At 38.5% G+C, this 24,457-nt stretch overlaps 1 protein-coding gene across 1 annotated transcript in view; it reads left to right on the top strand.

The window, feature by feature from the left end:
* Positions 1 to 3,591: 3,591 nt before the first annotated feature.
* Positions 3,592 to 24,457, top strand: part of TTN (titin) — a gene marked incomplete at both ends in the record, with an annotated part of 282,804 nt that continues 261,938 nt past the window's right edge. Inside the window, 12 exon segments of the mRNA XM_080689373.1 lie at positions 3,592 to 3,682; positions 5,981 to 6,184; positions 8,988 to 9,275; positions 9,711 to 9,796; positions 9,889 to 10,133; positions 15,476 to 15,806; positions 16,161 to 16,313; positions 16,987 to 17,124; positions 18,473 to 18,604; positions 19,767 to 19,901; positions 20,490 to 20,627; positions 21,100 to 21,237. Coding sequence (XP_080545499.1) covers positions 3,592 to 3,682; positions 5,981 to 6,184; positions 8,988 to 9,275; positions 9,711 to 9,796; positions 9,889 to 10,133; positions 15,476 to 15,806; positions 16,161 to 16,313; positions 16,987 to 17,124; positions 18,473 to 18,604; positions 19,767 to 19,901; positions 20,490 to 20,627; positions 21,100 to 21,237 — 2,079 coding nt within the window.

The following is a 24,457-nucleotide window of genomic DNA, read 5'->3' on the forward strand; positions in this document are numbered from 1 at the left end:
AGAAATTTAACTTAAAGTTTTAAAAATTTGTCTATTTTATTGATAAACGTCTCTTTATGTTATCAACAAAACGCTTTTCTTCCCTGTAAGTAGAGCTTTACAAATCCCTCAGTTTAGTCCTTATAAAGGTCTTTTGGTATGCTCTTTTGTATTTAAAATATCTCTTGCTTGAAATTAAATTCATTCCTAAAATAGCAACTATATCATCCCTTAACCACTTCCCATTAGTAACAGCAAACTCCAGAGATTAGTAGAGCAGCTTTCATGTGCCAGGAAGAAGAGGCCTATGGATGATTTAAAGAGAGAACCGGACTGCTCACTAAGGAGCAATCCATGCATATTTGTAAATACTAATGCCAGACAAAAATGAAATCTGACAAAAGTTGAAGTGATCGTCCTATAGAGACTGATTCTACGCCGAGTTCAGATTTTGCTGTTTAACATTAATTCTTGCCTGGCTGTGAATACAATTAACTCATTAACACTGGTTTCACTCTCCCCAAAGTAGAGGTGGACTCTGGAGAAAGCAGATAGTACAAATGAGTCCCTCCAATTCTAAGGTTTATAACAACAGATTCTTCAGAGAAGATGAAGCCTTGTGCATAAGATCAGTTTCTCCTGGGCTGTCGTGATTGACAGGTCCATTTGGTTGGTTGGTTGGGGGTGGGGCTGGAGCTGTGTCTGCCTTGCAGGGCAGAGCCCTCAGGTGTACCCTGTTGTATGCAGCTGTCTACAGGTGCCACATTTTTATTTCAGACCCACATTGACAGATTTTTCACATTGGCAACACACGCTCTTCTCTTGAGCCTCAATGAGGTTATTTTTTTAACACAGTGCTATTCCCCTGGTAAAGCCTCGGGTGGAGGGGCTAAATTTAGCCCTGCCAATCCAAAGAACAGGTGGTATGTGATGCTACCAAATAGGTCCTCTCCCACCATGCTTTCCCAAGAGAGCCAATCACAGTCCTCACTGGCGCCGTGGGGCTGTCAGCAGATCTGGAGAATAAAAGGGCAGGCCAGAGCCGGGCTCTGGAGCAGTCGTGCATTCCCGCCTCGCCTCGGGTGTAGGGATTGCATAGAAAAGCAAAACTACACAGTCTTAACTGTGTAGTTTTGTTTTTAGGTTTAGAGGCTCACCGATTCATGTCGGAGATGGTCGGAAAAACCAACTCTACGTAGGACGTCGTTTCAGAAGCAACCTGGGGCTTAGTCCCACCCTTTTTGGGCACTCCTGAGAAATCAGGTGAGCAGCATTTTATTTTAGCAGTAAAGTTACTGTCTTAGCTGATTTCTAGCTCCTGATTACTTTTGTGTGCTGAATGCCTAAGAAGAAGGGTTTGTGCAACTACTTGTTGCTGAGGCTGACCCCATGATTGAATTGTTAAATTCTGATTTAGAATGTGTAAGTTTTTTTTTAATTGAAAGCTTTAGCATATCCATTCAGTCAACTCACATTGATTAAATGTTCCTGATCTTCTACAATAGAAATGTTTGCTTCTTTTAAAAGGCTCTTTGTGTGTGTTGAGACTTTCAAGGTTATATTACTCAGTGATAAAGCAAGACACACCAAGAATAGCTCTGATAAAATGCATGTGGTATCAGCAGCACCCTGATGACTTTTTAAGGGAATCAACTGCTGAGGTATCAGTTGCAGGACAGAGACTGAACACTTGCCTGCTGTCAATCAATGCTGCAGAGTTTATTTTTGGAGCATGACATTTTAAATGCATTCCTTCAGCCCTAATTAGACAAAGGCCTCTGAAAAGCAAGAGCTAAAGCTACAGAATTCACCTAGACAATAGGAATATAAGGTCAATTTAGGACAGTTTATTGCAGCTTGTTCGAAATTTGGAATAAAGCTATATAATTGTTTTCTAACATATTCTGAATCTCATTACTCTTTTTTAACTCAACTCACAATCCAAGTACGTGATTTGAGATAAAGGTTAATGCTAAGAAGATTACAAAATAATGTTTAAAGGCTTCTACTGTCTAAATACACTTTGATTCCTCATCTTTCTGGAATTATATGACAAATTTTAAATTCCTGTTGATACATAGAAACAGTTGTGTATTATATATCTGAGAAAGCAGCTATTTTTAGACGATGTATCAGCTTGTAAAAAGGGAAAATTTAGAAACAGAAATTTATTCATCATAAAGATCATATGCTATCAAAAGGAGTTCTTGACAAAAGTTTTATGAAAAATTTTTGGATATTATCTGAATCTTCCAAACATGAGTTTTGTCCCAGAAAAATGCTGGCTTTATTTTCAACTTAGTAAAGAGATAGACTAAGACACCGCATTATCAATAAGATTAATGCTCCATAAAGTTTTAGTGAACAAAGAATTTGTATGAAAAAGAATGCAGCAATTGACAATTTTCATATTGCCTGTTTATTTCAGAACAGTGGAGAAGTCATCCTGAATAGGTATTTAGGCATCAGAAAACTTCCCCCCACCCCACTACTGGGGATAGAGCCCCGGGGGCATTTTACCTCTGAGCTACACCCCCATCCCTATTTTTTATTCATTTTATTTTGAAACAGAGTCTCACTGAGTTGCAAAGGGCCTCACTAAGTAGTTGCTGGGGCTGCCCTCAAACTGCGATCCTCTGGTATCAGCCTCCCAAATGCTGGGATTACAAATGTGCACCACCACGCCCAGTATCAGAACACTTTTACATCATCTCTGAAACTGATAGACAAAGTATTTCTTCCACTTAAGAAAGAACCTAACTGCCAATTTTACCTTTCTTTGAAAGTTTTAAGTAATAAGAATGTGGTCCTTCTCCACCCCACACTTCCCACCAGCCTTCCATTACCCAGAGCTGCACATTGTTGTGTATTAAGAACTCAACCCAGCATTTTCCCTTTCAGATCTATAAAAAATATCTCGGGCCTAAAAAAAAATTGGTCTTGACAATTTAATATTTCTAACTATCTACTTCAGTAGTAAAAACATTCATTGCACAGTTAACACTATGAAAAATATGTTTATAAAGCACCTTGTACTGTCTACAAAAAGTTTGTGTATTGGTTAAGGCTTGCCAAAACTTATCAAGTCAGGAAAGGAACTGCAAAGTTCTAATTTTTTTTTTCTTGGTTGACTATTTTAAGTAATTGATAATGCCTGGATAGATGTCACATTATAAATATTGATTCAATGATTGAAAAATGTTGGATGGAAAGAAATAGGGTTTTTTTTGTCTCTTTCACATTAAGTTTATCAGAGATTCATTTCCCATTTTTTACATCACCTCTCTAATTACTCTGCATGACTCCTACATTTTTCCAGTATTCCCTTTCTTCTTTCACTCAAATCCTGATTTTCCACCATTGCTGAGACTGAATAGTCCCTTGATCTGTCTAGGTAAGTTTTTCCCATTTTCCCCCTACTTTGTGTTAGACTGCAAATCAGCTCAGAGGTCAACTCTTCAAGTCCAAGCCACCCATCACTCTAAGCACATGACCTAGACACTATCCATTTGGAGAAACATGTGTCTCCATCACCTCCAGATTAGCTCCAGAGTGGCCTTTGGCCATGACATGCTCACTTATTTTCTCTTCCTTTCTAGAGTGCCTGGAAAGATGACGACTCAAGCGCCGACGTTCACGCAGCCGTTACAAAGCGTTGTGGCACTGGAGGGTAGTGCCGCAACCTTTGAGGCTCACGTTAGTGGTAAGCCCACACTTGCTGCTCGTTTCCTTCCTCCCCGCCACGACGTTAGCTGTGTTGTGGGGCCTGACACCAAGCTTTAGCCCTTCGTTCTTTTGCTTTGTAAAATTGGCAGCTGTGCTCTAGAAGGATCATTTTCAGGGTGCACCACTCACAGAGTCCTGACAAAACCTGACAATGTAATGACTAGAAAATGTTTTATTCATGTTTATAATTCCACAAAGCAAAAATAATTAACATTAAAATTGCTGTCAGAATCTAGCAATTGGTAAGTAGAACCAAATTTGGTCATTCTATATTTGAGTTCAGCTGTGGAGCCAGACTGGCAGCCAAGAACTCCGGTGCAGTGGGGGCCAGCTACCAAGCTGTGGAAGGTGATCGGGGCTGACTGCTCCACACACCTGAACTCTAGCTGTTTTATATGGAAAAAAATAATGCATCGGCCTTTCTTAGAGGCAGAGCTGGTCAGTGATGAGCTAAGTCCTTGTTACTTTTTTTCTTTCATGTTCAAGCTTTAAGAGATTTTAGTGAATTAAAGATTTTCCAATCATTTTGAAATAACAGGAAATACTATATGCCACTATGCTCTTCATATTAAAGGGAAGCAGCTCCTTAAGAATTTTATTGAAAAGGAAGTTATGTGGTCTTTTGCCTATTTTTTTATAACTCACTTTAAGGATAATTCCAAAATATGCATGGTTTCTGGGACCTATCATGTGAAAAACTAAGAATCATCTACAAACTATATTGTAAATAGTTTAAAAACTATTACTGTCTCTTTCTCTAATAATTGGCCATGTAATATCTTATGGACTAATTGAAAATTATGCTTGATTCTTAATTCAGTACGTTTCCATGGTGCAGTGTCCCTCTTTGTCTCATAATTGTATGGCTTGCAATGAAGATAAAAAAAGATTTCCCTTTTATTTCCATTCAATTTTATGTACCTTTCTTATTCATAACTGAATAATACTTTATTTAACATGACATAAGTATATCATTCAGTTTTCTGTTGTATGAAGATGGATTCTCTTCCTGCATCATGGATTCTTACTTCCAAATAATTTCCTTATCTTGGAATGCCCAGTAACTTCTAAACTGAGCGGAACACACAGGCACCAGTGGGAACATTCCTCTTGGTGCTGGCTTCCTCCTAGCTTCCTGTTCCTTCATACTGTGTGCTAATGAGCTCTTATAAATACCCCACTGAAAATATTTGATACCTCTGAATTAATCTGAAAGGACTCACTGGGGCATAGTGGGAGATTGGCTAATGTCAGGACAACAAAGTAAACTTACTCTCAGTGATGTACCCTCCCAAGGAGATAGATACCTAGTGTTTATGCCAAACGCAAAGTAAACCATTCCTTGAACTGTCCTTATACCTTCTGATTATACAGAGATCAGTAGATTAACACACCACATGATGGACAGATAGTCCTTTAGTGCACAATTTATGGGTGATAATCTGGCCTTTCTCTAACTCTTCTGAAAGATAAGGTTTAGCTTAGGGACTTACATGAGAAAGTACCATGTTATGGCATTTTTTACTGCAGGAACCTTTAAAAGCCAGATATATCCAGAGGGAGGGGAGGCAGTGTCCCTGTAGCTTCAGAAGAGGGACATGAGGACACCGCCTGTCCTAGCCAGGCAGAACTGTTATATCCTTCTGTCCCTCATTTTTTTTCAAAGAAGAAACTGCTCACTTTTTAATTTCAAAGTTTAAGTTCTTTACGTTTATAAATCTTTTTTTTTTAAAAAAATTGGGGATTGAAACCAGGGGCATTTAACCTCTGAGCTACACTTCCAGCCCCATTTTTTTTTCTTATTTTAAAACGGGGTCTCGCTAAGTTGCTGAGGCTGGTCTCAAACCTGCAATCCTCCTGTCTCAGCCTCCCAAGCACTGGGTTACAGGTGTACATCACCAAGCCCAGCTCTTTTCATGGTTTTAATGATGTCTACTAAATTGCATCAGATGGAGCCCAGGGAAAATGAGTGGGGAATGAAGATTCTAGTCTTCCACATACGAGCACTGGCTGAGGGGAACTTGGAAAAAACCATCAAGCCTATTTTGGCCTCAGTTTTCTGCCTTACATAATAAAGGTGCTGACCTTTGCTAAACTGGCCTTCCAAGTGACTGGCATATCTGTTCTATCAGATAACTGTCAGGCTTACCATCACTAAGCAGTGTTCTACTCTGCGTAGCTTTTACAGTTTGTAGCAACAGAGTTGGCACAATGGGACAGCGGAGCGGACTTGCAGGAGCCACTAAACCTAAAGCTCAACTCTGCTTCTCCCCAGGTTTCCCAGTTCCTGAGGTGAGCTGGTTCAGGGATGGCCAGGTGATTTCTACTTCCACTCTGCCCGGCGTGCAGATCTCATTTAGCGATGGCCGCGCTAAACTGATGATCCCTGCCGTGACTAAAGCCAACAGTGGACGATACTCCCTGAGAGCCACCAATGGATCTGGACAAGCGACTAGTACTGCTGAGCTTCTCGTGACAGGTAGGCTGGCGAGGCCCTGCCTGTCCACTGCTGCCCCGAAGGGCATTTCCGGCAAGTGGGGGACAGGATCCAGATGAAGCTGTGAACAAGGAGATGCAGCTCCCAGCCCAAGGAGGGGCTGCTGGAGGCTGAGTATATAGCAGAGTTGTTGCCTTATGGAACTGAATAGTCATGTTACTTCGCAAGTACAAAGGCCCGGAACCTTGTTCATTAGCCTAGTAAAGAATATGAGCCGAGCCGGGTGTGGTGGCGCACACTTGTAATCCCAGCATTTGGGAGGCTGAAACGGGAGGATCCTCAAGGTTTGCGGACAGCATCAGCTACTTAGTGATGCCCTTTGCAATTCAGTGAGACCCTGTTTCAAAATAAAGAATTAAGAAAATAGGGCTGGGGGTGTAGTTCAGAGGTAGAATGCCCCTGGGTTCCATCCCCAGTACTGCAAAAAATACGAGGTGTGGTGGCACATGCCTGTAGTCTGTAGTCCCAGTACTTGGGAGGCTGTGACAAGAGGATCATAGTTTTGAGACCAACCTGAGCAACCCTCAATAACCTAGCAAGACCTTACTTCAGAAGTAAAAAAAAAAAAAAAAAAAGAGGGGGTTCTAGGGCTATAGCTGCAAGGTAGAATGCCCATAGGTTCAATCTCCATTACCACCACCAGCACCACCATCAAAAAAACAAAAAAGCACTGGGCGTGGTGGCGCAGGCTTGTAACCCCCGCGCTTGGGAGGCTGAGACAGGAGGATCGTGCGGGTTCAAAGCCAGCTTCAGCTACTTAGTGAGACCCTGTTTCCCAATAAAATATAAAACAGGTCTGGGAGTATAGCCCGGAGGTAGAAAGCCTCTGGGTTCCACCCCCAGTACCAACAAACAAACAAACAATAAATAAAAAATAAAAAAGCATATGAGATATTTCAAGAATCTCCAGGAGTTCCCATTTTAATAAGCACTCAGATCATTCTAATTCTTATGCAAATGAGTGTTCCATGCACTAATCACTTAAGAAACATTAAAAGTACTATAAGAAATGTTACGCAGTAAACATGCTCAGGAAAAGGCAAGCGTTCATTAGTTGAATGTATGACATCATTTCCCCCAGAAAAGTTATCACCAATCTTAGTGACCTCGTCTTCTCTATCCTTTACTACCCGGTAAAACTCAAGATGGATTATTTTACATGTTACATAACAACATCTTACACGAACTGTATAATGTTACATATGTTAGTCCAGTAAGCCATACCTTCAAAAATATAGAATTATAGGGCTACCATTGACCTAAACAGAAAGCACATTAGGTAACATTAAGTATGAACTTTAACATATATATGGAAAAATTCAGAAATGGGAAAAGCAACATTGGCAGAATCTATTGTTTATGACTCAAGCACATCAAAGCTAATCCCATTCACCCTTCACATTTACCTTATAAAGTTTTCTTGCAATGTAATTCTCCCCAAATTCCCTTTATATAGCATATTTGGCATGAAATAATGTCATTATTGCAATTAACATTTGAGTACAAGTAAATGTTGGGGTCATCTGAATATCAATCAAGTTGGAGAAGATATGGGGTTTTTAAAATTAAATTAAAATGTAATAATATTTGTAAGTTATAGGTACACCCATTCTACCAACCACTGGATTTCCTTTCTTCTTCTTTTTCTTTTCTTTTCTTTTCTTTTTTTTTTTTGAGGAGAGAAGACTAGGTGTATTCTATTTCTGAGCTATATCTTCAGCTGTATTTTATTTTGAAACAGGGTCTCACTAAGTTATCAATGATCTAAGTTACTGAGGCTGGCCTCAGACTTTTTATCCTCCTGTTTCAGCCTCCCAAATACTTGAATTAAAGCATACACCGCCATGCCCAGATTGAAATTCCTTTTGCTGTGTCTCACTGCAGTATGCAAAGTTGCCTTAAGATGTTAACATAGCACAGGCAATGAGGTTGGGAAGCTGGGAAGGTTCTCTAGAAATGCTATAAAAAGTTGTTGGGCTGGGCATGGTGGTGTGCGCTTGTAATCCCAGCATTTGAGAAGCTGAGACAGGAGGATCGCAGTTCGCTGACAGCCTTAGCTACCTAGACCCTTTGCAACTCAGTGAGACCCTGTTTCAAAATAAAGAATAAAAAATAGGGTAAGGGTGTATCTCAGAGGTAGAATGCCCCTGGGTTCCATCCCCGGTATCACAAAATAATAATAACTAAGAAGAACAAACATGGTGGCCTACAACTACTCAGTAAAAGGATGTGGTCAGTGAGTATCATATGAGAACATGACATTCCAGAGGTACACTTAACCTACACAATGGCAAGGTCTTTCCACCTAGAAGAGTTAACCATCTTAAAACAAATTTTGTTCCTTTCTCAATGGAGACTTTAAAAATAATGATAACAGTATTTGTAGCTAGTAGTTGTTAAAGCAACTAAAGTTTTCTCTGTATTTATTAACTGTTACATCTATTTAGCCCCTTTATAGAAACTCTGAGCCTGTTACTTTTTATAAACAGCCAGATTTCCACTGGTAACCAAAGAGTATCTAAGTAGTTTTTCAGTATTTTAAATTGAACTTGAATAAAGATTCATAAAATAAGAAAAAAAATGAAATAAAAATGGGGGTGTCATAGCCTTCTGAGTTAGTCTGTTCTTGATGTCCTCTGCTGCCTGGGCTCAAGGACAGTCAAGGATATTGGATTGTCAAGTCACCACGTAGCTTTAGAGTCAGAGCTGTGTTTATTTAAAAATACCCTGTTGGCAGGGCTCTGGCTTCCAGGTCTGATTTTTCTCCCCCCTCCACCACCCGCAGCGGAGACAGCGCCACCCAACTTTGCGCAACGACTGCAGAGCATGACCGTGAGACAAGGAAGCCAAGTGCGACTCCAAGTGCGAGTGACTGGAATCCCTACACCTGTAGTGAAGTTCTATCGGGATGGAGCCGAAATTCAGAGCTCCCTTGATTTCCAAATTTCCCAAGAAGGCGACCTCTACAGCTTACTGATTGCGGAAGCATACCCCGAAGACTCCGGAACCTATTCAGTGAATGCAACCAATAGCGTTGGAAGAGCTACTTCGACTGCCGAGTTACTGGTTCAAGGTATGTTCATCAGGGAGAAGGAGTGAGGCACGATCAATATCAAGTTGAGTAGGGGTCCACCTGCCTTCCCTCCAGGCCCTAGGAATGCTGTGGACTGAAATTAACCTGCCTTTTCAACTCCCATGAAAAGTCTGAGTCTAGGCAGAAGCGCAGTATTGAAGCAGCCTGCAGTTATTCACCCCATTATAATAAATGGGAAAGGTTTTCAGTTAAGCAATGCATATTCTCAAAATACTAGCAAGTAATGAAAAAAATTTTAAATGGTTCCAAGTAGATTATTATCTAAAAATGAACATTTTCTGTTTTTCAAACTGATGAATTTTCCTCATTGAGATGTCCAGAAAATGTTATGACTTTGTAGTCACAAGTAGTGAAATCTCTTTGAAAGTGGATCATTGTTTCCCTCTCCAAATGCTCTTCTTTCCCTTTCTACAGGTGAAGAAGTAGTACCCGCTAAAAAGACAAAGACAATTGTTTCGACTGCTCAGATTTCAGAAACAAGACAAACCCGAATTGAAAAGGTATGTTTCTATGCTCTTGTGTTCCAGTCTTTCAGATCATTGCTTCCTCAAATACTTCTCATCAACATGGCCTTTGTTTTCATCTTTTACAGAAGATTGAAGCCCACTTTGATGCCAGATCACTCACAACAGTTGAGATGGTCATAGATGGTGCCACTGGGCAACAGCTGCCACATAAGACACCTCCCAGGATACCTCCAAAGCCCAAGTCAAGGTCTCCAACACCACCGTCCATCACTTCCAAAGCACAGCTAACCAGACAGCAGTCCCCATCACCGATAAGACACTCTCCTTCCCCGGTCAGACACGTGCGGGCACCAACCCCTTCTCCAGTCAGGTAAAGCTTTTTAAAAGAGATCAGGTTATTATGCATTTTTAATTAGGTTATATGCAATAAAAATACATGCAGATTATGGAGCCAACATAGAGGTCCATCAATAGATGAGTGAATTATAAAATTATGGGATATATGTATATGATGGAATACTCAGCAATAAAGAACAAAATTATGTCATTTTTAAGAAAGCAGATAGACCTGTAGAATATTGAGATTAGCCAGTTACAGAAAGTGAAGGACCATGTATTCTCCCATACAGAGAAGCTAGGGAGTAATTGAGATACTAGAAGGACTTGAGCTAACAGAGGAGAAACTCCAGCGAAGGGAGGAATGTGGTGGGGTAGAGATAATTAACAAAGGAGGCACTTCCATTAATATCATGGGCCTATATGAGGGTTCCAATGCCAATCTCAATGAGAATTCCAATGCCAATCTCAGTATCCTACTTGGGGAAGGGGAGGTGGGAGGAGGAGGTTCACCAAGTGCTGTGTGCAAGGGTGTCCATTATCACTCTGAACTACATTATAATATGAGACTACAGTGTACCAATAAAAGTGTATGTAAAAATTTACAATATATGATAAAGGGGGTAAATCAAGCACTTGCTGAATATAATTTCACAAATCTTCATTGTTCACAGGTAAATTGAACTTTATAAACTCTAATTCTAAATTTTTATTTGTATTGTATTTAATAAGTATAAGCGTTAGGGACCAAAAAAGGGAAGGGGACTGAGTGAAGAATTTAGGATTTAAAAGCCCTAAATTCAATCAGCTGGGTCACTGGCTAATAGTTTGACTTAGGGCAATAATTATAATAGTAAAATACTCACTGCCATATATTTATTACGACCTCTGTCAGATATTTGATTGCCACTCTGCATATATATTCTCATTAAGTATTCACAGCCCGTAAGAATCATTATCCCAAATATTGTTGATAAGTAGCTAGAGCTGAAGAAGTTTAGGGGTTTGCTCAAGATCTTAGTTGTGTCATCTGCAAACAGAAGCCCCACAGCAATGATGATCTCGGTGTGCTGCGAAGACTCACGAGGTCATTGGTCTAATGTCTTGTAAGCATAAATGATGACATAAATGGTCTTGTACTCAACTAGTAAGTGAAGCCCACATCCATATGTTTTGTCTAGAAACTGGATTTCTATGCTTAGTTAAGATGCAGGGCTCTGAAATTATATAATCAAGTAGAAATTATCCACAGCAGACTTGCAACTTTGAGATTTGGTTGAACATGATGAGGTTTTTAAGAACCAAAAAAAAAATGTGCAAAATTTGAGCAAATGAAAACACATTTCTTGATCGATATAAATGAAGTAAAAACAAAATGTAGACAAAGTTCCCCTGCCAAAAAAAATTTTAAAGCAGAATAGTAAGGAGATATTTGACATAAAATATATACAATTTTACTGTGAAGTTACTGTAATTAAAACAGGATGATGGAGCTGGGGCTGTAGTATAGTGGTAAAGCATTTGTCTAGCACATATGAGGTCCTGTATTCCATCCCCAGCACGGTAAAATAAAAGGTACTAAATGAATAAAAATTTTATGAGGGAAGGAGAGCCTAGAAATTAAGTATGTAGGGAATTTATTTTTTGTCAAAATGCTTTTATTATGTTTTTGTATATATACTTTTATGGTGCATTGTAATCTCACATTATAATGTAGTTCAGAGTAATAGAAACACACAAAAATGGCTTTTTATTTTTAAAAGGGAGATATTTAATAAAGAATACTGTCCCAATTTGCTATCTATCTGGAAGAAAACTAGCATAATCCTTAATTTTATACCATTTGCAAAATAAACCCCAGCTTGATTAAAGAGTTAAATTTACAAAAGAAACCACGGGAAAAAGAGAAGAAAAATTGAAAGAACATTTATGAGAGAGGGTAGTTTAAAATATATTTACAGATTCAACAATATGAAAATAAAAATGTATGACAAAACCAAGGTTATGGGTAGACCAGAAAGTGCTCTTTGAAAACAATTTAAGCGTACCCCATCCTCATGACCCTTTTTACCACTGTTGGAAAAGTATCATAGTAAGCATATAATAGCTAAAATATGAAAAGCACCAGCCTAGAAACAATCTATAACTTGTACAACTGCATGTATTAATGCTGGTTAAGATGCTCTAAATAAAATACAAGCAGATCTGGAAGGATTTATGATGAAGAACCAATAAACCAAATACATTAATGTATTACAAATTCGTTTTCAAAGGGAAAAATTCAACATATATAAGAAATATAAAAAGATACAAATATACATGAGACAATAAAAATATCCACTAAATATATTTAAGATGCTAGATACCTTCCAACCATTATTGTTGTGACCACTTAAAAGGGTTAAGACATTGGCAGAAATGAACATGAAACCGTGAACAAAAAGTTCAATCTCAAAAACATGTTTAAAAGTCAAAAAATGTTCAGTCTCGGCTAACTCCAAGTTTGCACACCATGAAATCACAAAACGGGCAAAATGTGATTTCTGGGGGAGATAACAACCTTACTACATTTTAAATTCAAGCCCAAGGGTCATTGAGAATCAAAGTTCCGCTGATCCCATGGCACATTTTGACCATCTTGGCACTTAGAGTTTATTAATGACCACCTAAATTACTTAGTCCCCCAAATTTGCTTTAAAATAATTGGGAAATAAAAATGCCAATTTGTGGAGAAAATAATGCTTATCCAGATAGGCTCCTTCCTAAAATGTTTCATAATTTAATCTTGATTTTGTTGTAGAGCAAGGCAAACATATTTCATTGAATAAGGTGCATTGCACCCAGCTGTGACTAGGTGATTATTTTTTATTGTATGTGCAGAAATAAGCACTTTCCTATAATGACTCAAATTACATTGATTTTCACAGTTATGGGCTTATCTGATGCCTGCTGCTAATCACTTATGTCATGCTAATCATGTCTTTAACTCTTTTGAATAAAACCCACTTTACTAGGTACAGCAAGAACAAGGCACAAGTTGAAAATTGGAAGTGCATATCTCTTTGCTTTTCTTCAATCGGTGTAGACCCTACATTATTGTAATCTGGGCTTTGTTACATTTTTCAAGACAATAATTTTCAGAATGGAAGCATGTTCCTTAGATCTCCCTTTAGTTTGATTACAACTTCATTTATAAAATATAAATTGATTTTCACAAAAAAGTCTTTCAAGAAAATAATTTAAACCTTTCTTCAGGAAACTGTTATAATGTACTGTTAAATTACTCTAACTTAGAGCAAATATCAATTGTACTTTGAGGTTAATTAGGATAATTGCTTCATTTATGATCAATGTAAACTAAATATCCTATATAATGTCAGAATACATTTATAAACATTTTCCCAGGTGCAGAATTTGTACAATGCAATGATGAGGCGATGCTGCCACCTAGAGTGAGAAACATATAAGTTTTATTGATTAAAAATTAAATGTTTTGAAAATTTCTTAAAATTGCTAACCAAACTGGGTGTGGTGGCACATGCCTACAATCCAGTACTGGGGAGGCTGACAGGAGGATCTTGGGTTCAAGGTCAGCCTCAGCAATTTAGTGGGCCCTTCAGCATTTTAGAAAGACCCTGTTTCCAAATAAAAATAGAAAGCTCAACAGAAAATGGGACACAAAAAGGGACTCCAGACAAAGAAGAAGAAACCTTAAATGAGTAAAGAAGACAAGCTAAGAGGGGGGTGGGAGGGGGAAGAGGAAAACACCTTAATGTACCTGATGTACTTTCACAAACTATCAAAGTCAATCACTATGCTGAGCAGGAGATGGAGGAGGGCATGGGGTGGGAATTGGGGAAGGGCTAAATGAGTGATGTGTGCATGTATGCCCCTACCACGCTGGGCCTCGTCAAGATGTATGATTACAGTGCACCAGTAACTTCTGAAACATAGGGCTGGGAGTATAGCTTAGAGTCAAGTACCTCGGGTTCAATCCTCAATAACATATACACATACAGAGTTAACCAATCCCCAGAATATTTCCATAGATCAGAAACTGTGGGAGGCTGTCATTGCCAAGACCTAGCACCCATAACCTTCAGCTGATGTTACTTTAATTTTTTTATTGGTACATTGTAGTCATACATCTTAATGGGATAAAAGACTTGTGTAGACATACATGCACACATCACCCAATTAACCCTTATCCAATCCCCACCCCATTCCCTCCCCATCCCTCCTTCCCATGCTTGGCTTAGTGATGGACTTCAAAATGTTTAAGTACATCATGTGCTCTAAAGAGTTTCCCTCTTCCCTCCTCCCATCCCCTCAGTTAGGTCGCCTTATTTGCTCCTCTGTAGGAGATCCTATTTGTACTTTAGATACACCTAAAAAAAACTATTTTGAAAGAAACTATCTTATCACTTTCATAAAAAGAGAATCATTAGGTTTCAAATTAGCCAATGCCCACAGCAATTCTGTTTCTTTAAAGGAAGTCCTCAGTATGATACAATGAAGGTAAAAGTAAATAAATATAAAGGGATTAAAAACAGAAGCCCAAGCCAGGCTTGGTGGTGCACCCTTGTAATCCCAGCATTTGGGAGACTGAGATAGGAGGATCATAGTTCGTGAACAGCCTCAGCTACTTAGTGAGGCCCTCTGCAACTCAGTGAGACACTGTTTCAAAATCAAGAATAAAAAATAGGGCTGGAGGTATAGCTTGGAGGTAGAATGCCCCTGGGTTTATCCCTAGTACTGCCAAAAACAAAACAACACACAAAAAACAGAGAAGGCCACACTTTGACTAGAGCAGCAGTTTTTGAACTGCATTGCACAGCTTATACCAAAAGCTCTCTCTCAGCCGGGAAATTCACAGGACATGTAAGACACGGCGAAGACTGGGGAGTCCTTTGGGAAAGGAAGGAAGAAAGAAGAAAAAGTTTACTTATTTAGTCTAGAGTGGCACAAGAATTTTGACTACAGAGTCCTTTCCTCATCTAATACCTATTTGGCATCTGCCCAGTCTGAGCCAGAATTTGGAAAAAAGAGAAACTTGGAGATGATTACTGGATTTGCACGCCCTACCTTTCTTTGTTAGTGAAACACTTTCCTCTTCCTCTGAGACAAGGTACAAAACTCTTTAGCTTAATTGGAAATAAGTTTTATTCCCTTATAGAGTTGCAGCAGGTAGAAATGGGCTTATTGAGATTTAACACAAATTACTTTCAAGTAAGTTATTTACCCTCTGAATAGGTTGTGGGGCGCACTCTGACACTCTGCCTTAAAGCACTTCTAGGTTTTCATCTGTTATCCACATCCAGTCACCGCCTTCTGATCCTCACCGGGGTGTTCTGACCTCCACCATTTGGCTTTCAGGTCCGTGTCCCCGGCGGGGAGGATCTCCACGTCCCCCATCAGATCTGTCAAGTCACCATTGCTCATCCGTAAGTCTCAGACACCTACCATGGCCACGGGCCCCGAAGTACCTCCCCCGTGGAAGCAAGAGGGCTACTCGGCCTCGTCGATGGAGGCTGAGATGAGAGAGACGACGGTGACGAGCTCCACTCAGATCCGGAGAGAAGAGAGATGGGAGGGGAGATACGGTGTCCAGGAGCAAGTGACCATCAGTGGAGCCGGGGGCGCTGCAGCCAGTGTGGTAGCCGGCGCCTCCTTGGCTGCGGGAGCCGTCACTGCTGGCGCTAAGGAGGTACCCTCGCCACTCCTTTGTTTAATTGTTGCTTGTCTCTGACCAGATTCCTGACATGAAACTCAGTTTGTGTAGTCTGTACAGAAAATGCCTAGGAACTAAGAGCATTACAGAAATGGAAGACTGGATTTGGTTGCTGTGCTATGTAAAAGCATCTTTAGTTGGGACAAAAAGTCTGTGAGCTTTACATAAAATGTGGGTTGAAGTGACTCAGACCCTTGATCTTTTGGCCATGTTAAGCGTTTACACCAGACTCTATTTTATGTAGATGGCTCCATTTCCATTGTGCTTTTGCATTTTTCTACCAGGCATGCCATATTTAAAAAGTATTGTACTTCTTATTCTCCAAACCAGGTGAAAAAGGAGACTGATAAAAGTGCAGCTGTTGCAACTGTTGTTGCTGCTGTTGATATGGCCAGAGTGAGAGAACCAGTTATCAGTGCTGTAGAGCAGACTGCTCAGAGGACAACCACGACTGCTGTGCACGTCCAACCTGCTCGAGAACAAGTACGCGTGAGGCCACCAGGGGGCGCACACGAGGCCCTGTCCTGTCCGCAGATGCAGTTTTACCCCAGTGCCTTCTATGGCTTTAAGCTTTGTGTGCTCAGTTCCCATGATGGACCAATGTCAAATCATTCTGAAGGCAGCACTGGGCCCAGCTAAGCCCAGGCTTAGAACTTTCTGGTCTGAGATACCCAAGGTGTTTAAGATGTAAATATCACAAGAGCACACCAGGCCAAAAAAAGTACCTGGGCCATTTCAGGCATGCAAAAGTTAACTATGGTTTTAAAGACACCAAAAGACTCCTGATGGAGGAGAAGGGTGGCTGGAAAGAATCAGCTAAGTAAGAGACCAGACAAATCCAGTCTCCACTGTTTCTTGAGCCAGGCATGGAACCACTGTTTTAGGGCAGACATGAAATTTCTCTAAACTTCCACAAAAGACCTTTGCTTTTACTCTCTTCAAAACAAACATGCCATTTGATTCATGACTGACAAGCATTGTAAATGCAGGATCATTTCCCACCTCATATTTGAATGCTCTTGTTATAGTTTAAAATCTCTCTAGCTTTCCTCCTTTACCTCTTTTCGGTGACATTTATGCCCTAACCTTGATATATCACTGTAAACTTTTATACAAAGTGCATTGAAGTGTTTCCTTCTTTTTCTCTGAAAATCAGGTAAGAAAGGAGGCAGAGAAGAGTGCCGTGACTAAGGCGGTGATGGCCGCCGATAAAGCCAAAGAGCAAGAACTGAGGTCAAGAACCAGAGAAGTGATTACAACCAAGCAAGAGCAGACGCACATAACTCATGAGCAGGTGCAAATGGGTTTTGATTTGAGATGTGCCGGTGCTATTATGTGCATCAACACAGATGATGATTTTTACTATGAAGGGTGTTTTGTTTTTTGGGTTTTTTTTGTTTTGACAACATGGTTGCTATCATACTAATAAACCCCTCTTGTCATGTGTATATCTTCCTGAGTACTGGATGCCAAAGTCCTATAGAGCCACCAGATGCTCTCCTTTTGTAGCTAAAGGGACCTCTGGAGACACATACTGGGAATAGAAACGGGGGGGGGGGTCTCCCCTATATTTTTATGTTCCATCTACATTGATTATAATTAAATATGTAACTGTAGGGAAGGGATAGAAGAATGTAAAGCTAAGAGAAATGCCGAGGTAAAAATGGGGAAGAGTGGAACCCATTTTACTTTAGAAGCTTAGCAACTGCTTCCTGACTTCTTAGGCAGACAGATGTTTGCACGTGGCTTTGATGTGGGATAAGCAGCATGGCCTTAGTGAGCCACATGATCAGAAAAGGTGAAAGGGACGGTCCTGCAATTGGAGAGAATTGGGACAGATGTGGGTAAGGCGGAGTGGTAAAGCTGTTGCAGTCGAGCCAATTTGTCAACTGGGTACTTTGAGAAGAAAAAACTTCAAGTCCCTTTAAACCCTGAAATCCTGTGTTTCAATGATGAACTAGCTGAGAATGGGAAAGAAGGAGAGGGGAGGACTTCTCCCAACATACACATGCTTCTTAGGCATTCAGATGAGATACAGCATCCCACAGAGTATTCAGGATTTAGATAACATTTATATGCAAATATTTTCTTCCCATAATGATTTGATTTTAGAAAAGTAAGTCTTGATACTCCAAAGTATCACTGTATTTAGGAAAAAAGTCAAACCCAAATATTGTAGAAATTCAGATTATAAATTATCCATGCTTGATTATATATATATATATATATATATATATATATATATATATCTCATATAACAAAAAAGGATCAGAGAAAATTACATCTCAGGCCTTTTGTTTGAATCTTCTATGTTTTAAGACTACCTTTATAAGACAGAGTTAGCATAGATATATATCACCACATATCCATTTGTAAAAATTTCAAGTCTTTTTAAAGAAAACTATTTAAAACAAACAGTGCTAAATACAAGTTGTTTTTTTTTTTCTCTAAACAGCCTAATTTATATTTTAGGTAGGGAAAGATCCTGGTTATGTTAATGAACATAAAATTATTTAGTGGCATCTCTATAAAAGGGACTTTTACTTCTTCAAATTCCCATTTTGTTATATTTGATAAGCACTATGTCATATCCATTAGAGATCAGGAAACAATAAGGTTCTTTTTTTTACCTTTGATTGCAGATAAGAAAAGAAACTGAAAAAGCATTTGTACCAAAGGTAGTAATTTCAGCAACTAAAGCCAAAGAACAAGAAACTAGAATTACTGGAGAGATTACTACAAAACAAGAACAAAAGCAAATAACTCAGGAAACAGTAAGTGCAATTTTGTAAATATCTTATATTTATTGATAAAAAGCACAGTCTAGCCAGCTGCACATACTTTAGAACCAAAATTTCAAAACAGTCTTTATTATGTGTTTATTTTTATTGTTTCTCTAATATGGAAGCTCTTCCATGATGGGAATTCTGTTCTCAGTTCACGGTTTCACTTAACTGGTCAGATTTGGAAGACTACTAGCACAGTTTGGGGCGCATCTATGAATTTCGAGCACACATAAACAGAAGAGAGGTCTCGCCTTTTTCCAGGGACCCACTGGGACAGTCATTTTTATCAGGCATAGCCTGAACCCTCAGTCACCCAGACTGTAGCACATGACCTTCACAGAGCTGCAAGCCACAGGCACAGAACTTAGCCACTAATTGGCAAGGGCTAAAGAGGAAATGCTGGACATCAGAGAAGACCAGAGCTTCTCCAAGAAGGTGCCCCGTATCCCTGGCTAGTAAACACATTTTGACTCCTTTTGTGCTCTGTGAGGACAGCTGCAGAGTCACCAAAAATCCACTTCTCTCCCATGTGTGAAAGTGAGACTGAGAGTATCAGGACAGAAGCATCAATTTCAATTTTTTTTCCTGTTTGTGGGGCCTCCATGCTCAGCCCTCTTAACCTCAAGCCCTTGGCTGATCCCAGAGTTACGTTTTCTTTTAAAGGTGCAAGTGAGAACCCTGTGTACTTATCAGGCTAGCCAGAGACAGCTGCTTGATTCCCCGCACCTGGGATGTTTCCCTAGTTCCAAGTGAGAGGCTGAGTGCAACAACAACCCCACTTGATACAAGCAAGGGTGTAGAAAGCGTTCCTCCCCTGGCCTCGCTGGTTCCAGGACGACCAGCCAGCCTGCAGTCCTCTGGCCATCTTCCTGCAGCCACTCAACTATTTCCTAAGGTGTCAACATGTCTCAGAGATGAGACCTTTCAGTTCTAGGACAATTTGCTTAGGGGCCAGTGTATAGAGAAGAAGCCCATTCTCAGGAACATAACAGTCTGCATCAAAAGCACAAACATAGACCCCCTAACATGGGAATATGGCATTTCCAGTCTCCCCACTAAGCCTCCACATTCTACTGGATGTGGCAAGGCCATCTTGCCATTTCTTTTGTGTCTCCTGAAACTCAAATCTTCATTTTACTCTAAAAATCAGATAAGACAGGAAACTGAAAAAACTGCTGCATCCATGCTGGTAGTTGCTGCTGCAAAGTCCACAAAACTAGAAACAGGCCTGGAAGCTCAAGAAGAAATTGCCGTGCAAGACCAAATGCACATCATTCAAGAGCAGGTGACGTCTTCCTGCCAGTGTGAAAATCACTCTTGCATCATCCTATTTGCAGGCCACCTCACTTTCATTCTGGGTCCTAATCATCACTTCATCCTTCTCACAATGCAAATAGTTCTTCCAAAATATTTCACAAGTCTTTCCACCCCTCTGGCTTTCATCATCACCTTCCATTCCTAACTTTCAGACTTTCTTTGGGTTGTTACTAATATGATGTTATAATTCACTTTAACATCTTCAGGGTGAAGTAGACCTCAGTATACAAGGCAACTGATAATAATCAAAATGAGATGCTATTTATGGCTCTACTGGAATTTTCCCATAGGTTATAACAAAAAACGTGAAATGGTAGAAGTTTCCTATTGCTAATTTTATTTTTCTTTTAAATTATCTTACTATTTTGATATTTTTATCAGTGAAATTGTATGGCTGATCAGAGCGACCCACATTATAGACTTAAGTGTAATTTAAATGCCCTTGAATAGGAAGAAATTTTGCCTCCTTTCTTGGTTGATTTGGTTTTTTTTAATCAGAGGCTCATGAAACTTAATGACTATTTTCTCACCTTATTTTTTTTAACCATATGACCAGATAATGAAAGAAACTAGGAAAACAGTGGTACCTAAAGTCATAGTTGCCACGCCCAAAGTCAAAGAACAAGATTTAGTATCAAAAACTAGAGAAGGCATCACTACCAAAAGAGATCAAATCCAAATAACTCAGGAAAAGGTGAATACAGATATTTGAGATGTGAAAAGTTCATCTGTAAACTAATTTCTGGCAAACCATTAACTACTATGTGGTATGAATTATTGAGCTGTATTTTCCTTTTTAAAAATCTGTAACTAAAAACAAAATAGTAAATAGTTGAGCGATTACCATTGTTTTTCTGCACATCTAAATTTTCACTCATCTGTAACATTTGTAATTCATTTTGTTCATTATTTTTTGCATGAGGATTAGCATTTTAGCTTAATTTATAAAAAATACAGGAAAGGCATCTAGAGTTTTTTTTAAAGCTAACATTTCTAAGTGTTGTGATTCTCATTCATCATATGGAACCATTGCCAAGTGAAAATTAATTTCTTTTCAGCATTTAACCCTGAATAACCTTGCATCCCCACTAGAAGGAGGGAAGGGTCATATAATGTGTGTCTGAAGCCCCATACAACTTAAACCTTGATTTTACTGTAATGATTAGATGAGAAAGGAAGCCGAGAAAACTGCCTTGTCTACAATAGCAGTTGCGACTGCTAAAGCCAAAGAACAAGAAACAATACTGAGAACTAAAGAAGGAATGGCTACTAGACAAGAACAAATTCAAGTTACTCATGGAAAGGTGACTATGGCTATTGCAAGTGTGACATCCCCATCATAATATATTAATACCAAATCTCATGTGAAATTCCTTATTAAAATACGTTAATACCAAATCTCAGTTTTCTTATGTATGAGACACTATTAACCAAATTTATTTTGCAATAATCAAGCAATTGAAAACTAAGAAGTCAAATTATTTATTATTGTTAATGTTACTACATATTCCTTTTCCCACTTACTTTTTCACTATTTTTCAACCTTTTATTAACATCTATCAATCCTCCAGAAGTTGATGATTGAAACTGCATGAAGATTAATTTTAAGAGACTCCATTAACAGTAAAAAAAAATTGTATAAATAAGTGATGAATCATAATGTCAAGAAATGTGTTTTGAGAAGTTTAAGTTCTGTATATTACATTATAGAGTATAGATTTTAGTAAATTGCCTATAATTTTTCAAATAAAACTTTCTTTTTGCCCCTGTAAATTTCAGATGAGAATGGAAATTGAACAAAAATTATAATACCTGCTGTAGCCACTCCTACTAAAGCAAAATACAATGCAGTATTAAAATCTAGAGAAGGAACTAAACTAGCTAGAACAATTGTACATAAACCGTGTAAGGGTTACTGCATCTATTTGTAGCTATGAGATTTCCATAAACTACTCCTCATTTTTACATTTGGCTTGAAATAAGCCATTTACCTAAGTTTATTCTTTATTACTAATATAGTATTTAAAAATTGGTAGCTGAAGTTTTTCAATTTCATAACAATCATGGCCTGAGTCCTGTTTGTATTTCTCTCAAAGTCACATCCTATCTTAACTCTTTTTACTTTCTCTTTTCTAAGACATGATTCAAGATAAGCCTTAATCCAACTTTAATATTTAATGGCATTTTAGCCTTCAATCTCATAGATGGCAAAATTTTTTTAAATATATTTCAAGAGTGATTAATTTTTGTTTCTGTCCTGAATCACAAAAATCTGAGTATCTTGTCTTTGTTGTTAAATGTTAGTTGAAGTTGGAAATCGAGAAAATCTCCCTAAGTTAATAGTTACCACTGCAAGGTCTACTGAGCCAGCCACACTGCCAAGGACTAGACAGGGATTTGCTATTAAGCAAGAGCAAATGCATCTTTTCCACAAGGAGAGAAAACTGATGCTGTGGAGGAGAGGGCACTGTATCATCCCATTTTGTCATGAGCTCTCATAACTTACCATCCATCGTGAGGCCGCATGCTCCTAGTGCTCCTTGTAATTGCTTTCCTGATGAACAAAACTTCAGAGATGATTAGGTTCAGCCCAAGTCCTCCAGCAGAGCCGTGGCATTTCTAGTTGTGAGCCAGATTAAATATCACTTTTCTTTGTGTCTCCCAAATTAATTCTCAGCATTTAACTGGTATGAATTGGGGTCTCCTAATCCGATTCATCTCCCTGCTTATCTGGGTTCCAAAAGTATAAAGCATATTTTAGTCTACTAAGGACAGCAGCTACCAACATAAAGTACTTGTTTGTGGTTGTCCACCAAACAGCATGTGATATGTGTTTGATATACATTTATTTAAGAAAAATGCAATACAACCATGCTTTCTTAGTTTAAAATATTCTACCATAATTAAGATTTAAAACACTACCATAATAAGTGTTATTTATTTATTTATTTATTTATTTATTTGCGATACTGGGGGTGCAACCCAGAGGCATTCTACCTCTGAGCTATACCCCCAGGCCTATTATTTTATTCCTTATTTTGAAACAGGGTCTCACTGAGTTGCACAGGACCTCACTAAGTAGCTGAGGCTGGCTGCATACATGATCCTCCTGTCTTAGCCTCCCAAATGCTGGGATTACAAGCGTGTGCCACCACAACCAGCTAACAATAAGTTTTAAGCTAAGAACAAGATTTATATAGTTTAGTTGTGTGATTTTTAGTCACATGATGGTTTCTTCAAGCCCAAGCTTTTCTCTCTTTTAAAATAAATAAATAAAACTTAATCTGATTACCTTGTATCATATTCTGGTTGAAAAGTACAAATGAGATATAGTTCAAATGCAATCTCTCTACAACCAAAATAATATATGTGCGCGCACACACACACACACACACACACACACACACACACACACATATATATATGCACATTAGTGTTATCTGTCAAAGATATATATCTTAAAACATCTATAAAATTAGTCAGTTGTCTTTATTTTTAAAAAAGAAGAAAATAAACTTAGCTAAGCTTTGTGTATAATTTATAGTTTCTTCTAAAACACAATCTGAAATGAAGATGGTATTTGTAATCCTTTAAGGTAGATTATATTGTTTGTGGCTTTCAAGAAGAAAAATGTAGAGGAAGCTGATGATAACTAAAGGCCCAATTCTATCTTTGAAAAGCCCTCATTTGTATCTTAAATGGTTCAGAGAATAATTTTTAAAGTTATGTGGGTAGCATGCTTCAAACAAATTTTAAATGCATACTAGATCACACTCACTGCAGCAAAGAAAGCTGAATATTAATAAAATATTTACAACCTTACTTTTAAAGTTCATTAGATGGATGTGGCTATTGGATTTCTGAGGTATGCTATTCCAAGTATCTCATCGAATCACAACATACAGGCCACATCAACTGATTTTTTTTTTAAAAGAAACTTCTTTGTAAAGTATGTTCTTGTTTCTGTTAATCAGATGCATAGAAATGAGAAAATAATATTTTGGTTTCCTTCTTTGCTTTAACTCCCACCAAAAATGAAAATAAATTGAACTTCAATGTAAGCGGTTATTTTCTTGAATGCAAACATGATAGTACTTTCATTTTAATCACAATATTTTCATTTACTTATTTTAAGAGAGATGTTTTTCTTATAGATTAAACAAGCTCATCCCTAGAGAATCACAAGTAAACTCATGTGCTCACTCTGTGGTCATGAGCTTTTGGCTATCTCAAATTGACATGCAACTGTATAAATCTGTAGAAACTGATCTTTCTGGGTAGGATGATGATAGCATTTGAATGTGCTTTTATCATTACCATCACTGTGTCAGTACCAGACTTAGTGATTGACAAGATAATAAAAATAATGACGATAACCAGCTCCAGAGTTCTGATCTCCCAATTGCTAATTGACTGTCTTCCTAGATAAATTACCAGAAAACTTCCCAAGCCCTTGAATTTTATATCCATATTTTATTGTCCTTGTTGTGCCTGTGTGGTTTAAAGTTTAGTATAGTTAAGCAA

This window comes from Muscardinus avellanarius (assembly GCF_963383645.1).
Source record: "Muscardinus avellanarius genome assembly, chromosome: 2".
Classification (NCBI taxonomy): Eukaryota; Metazoa; Chordata; class Mammalia; order Rodentia; family Gliridae; genus Muscardinus; species Muscardinus avellanarius.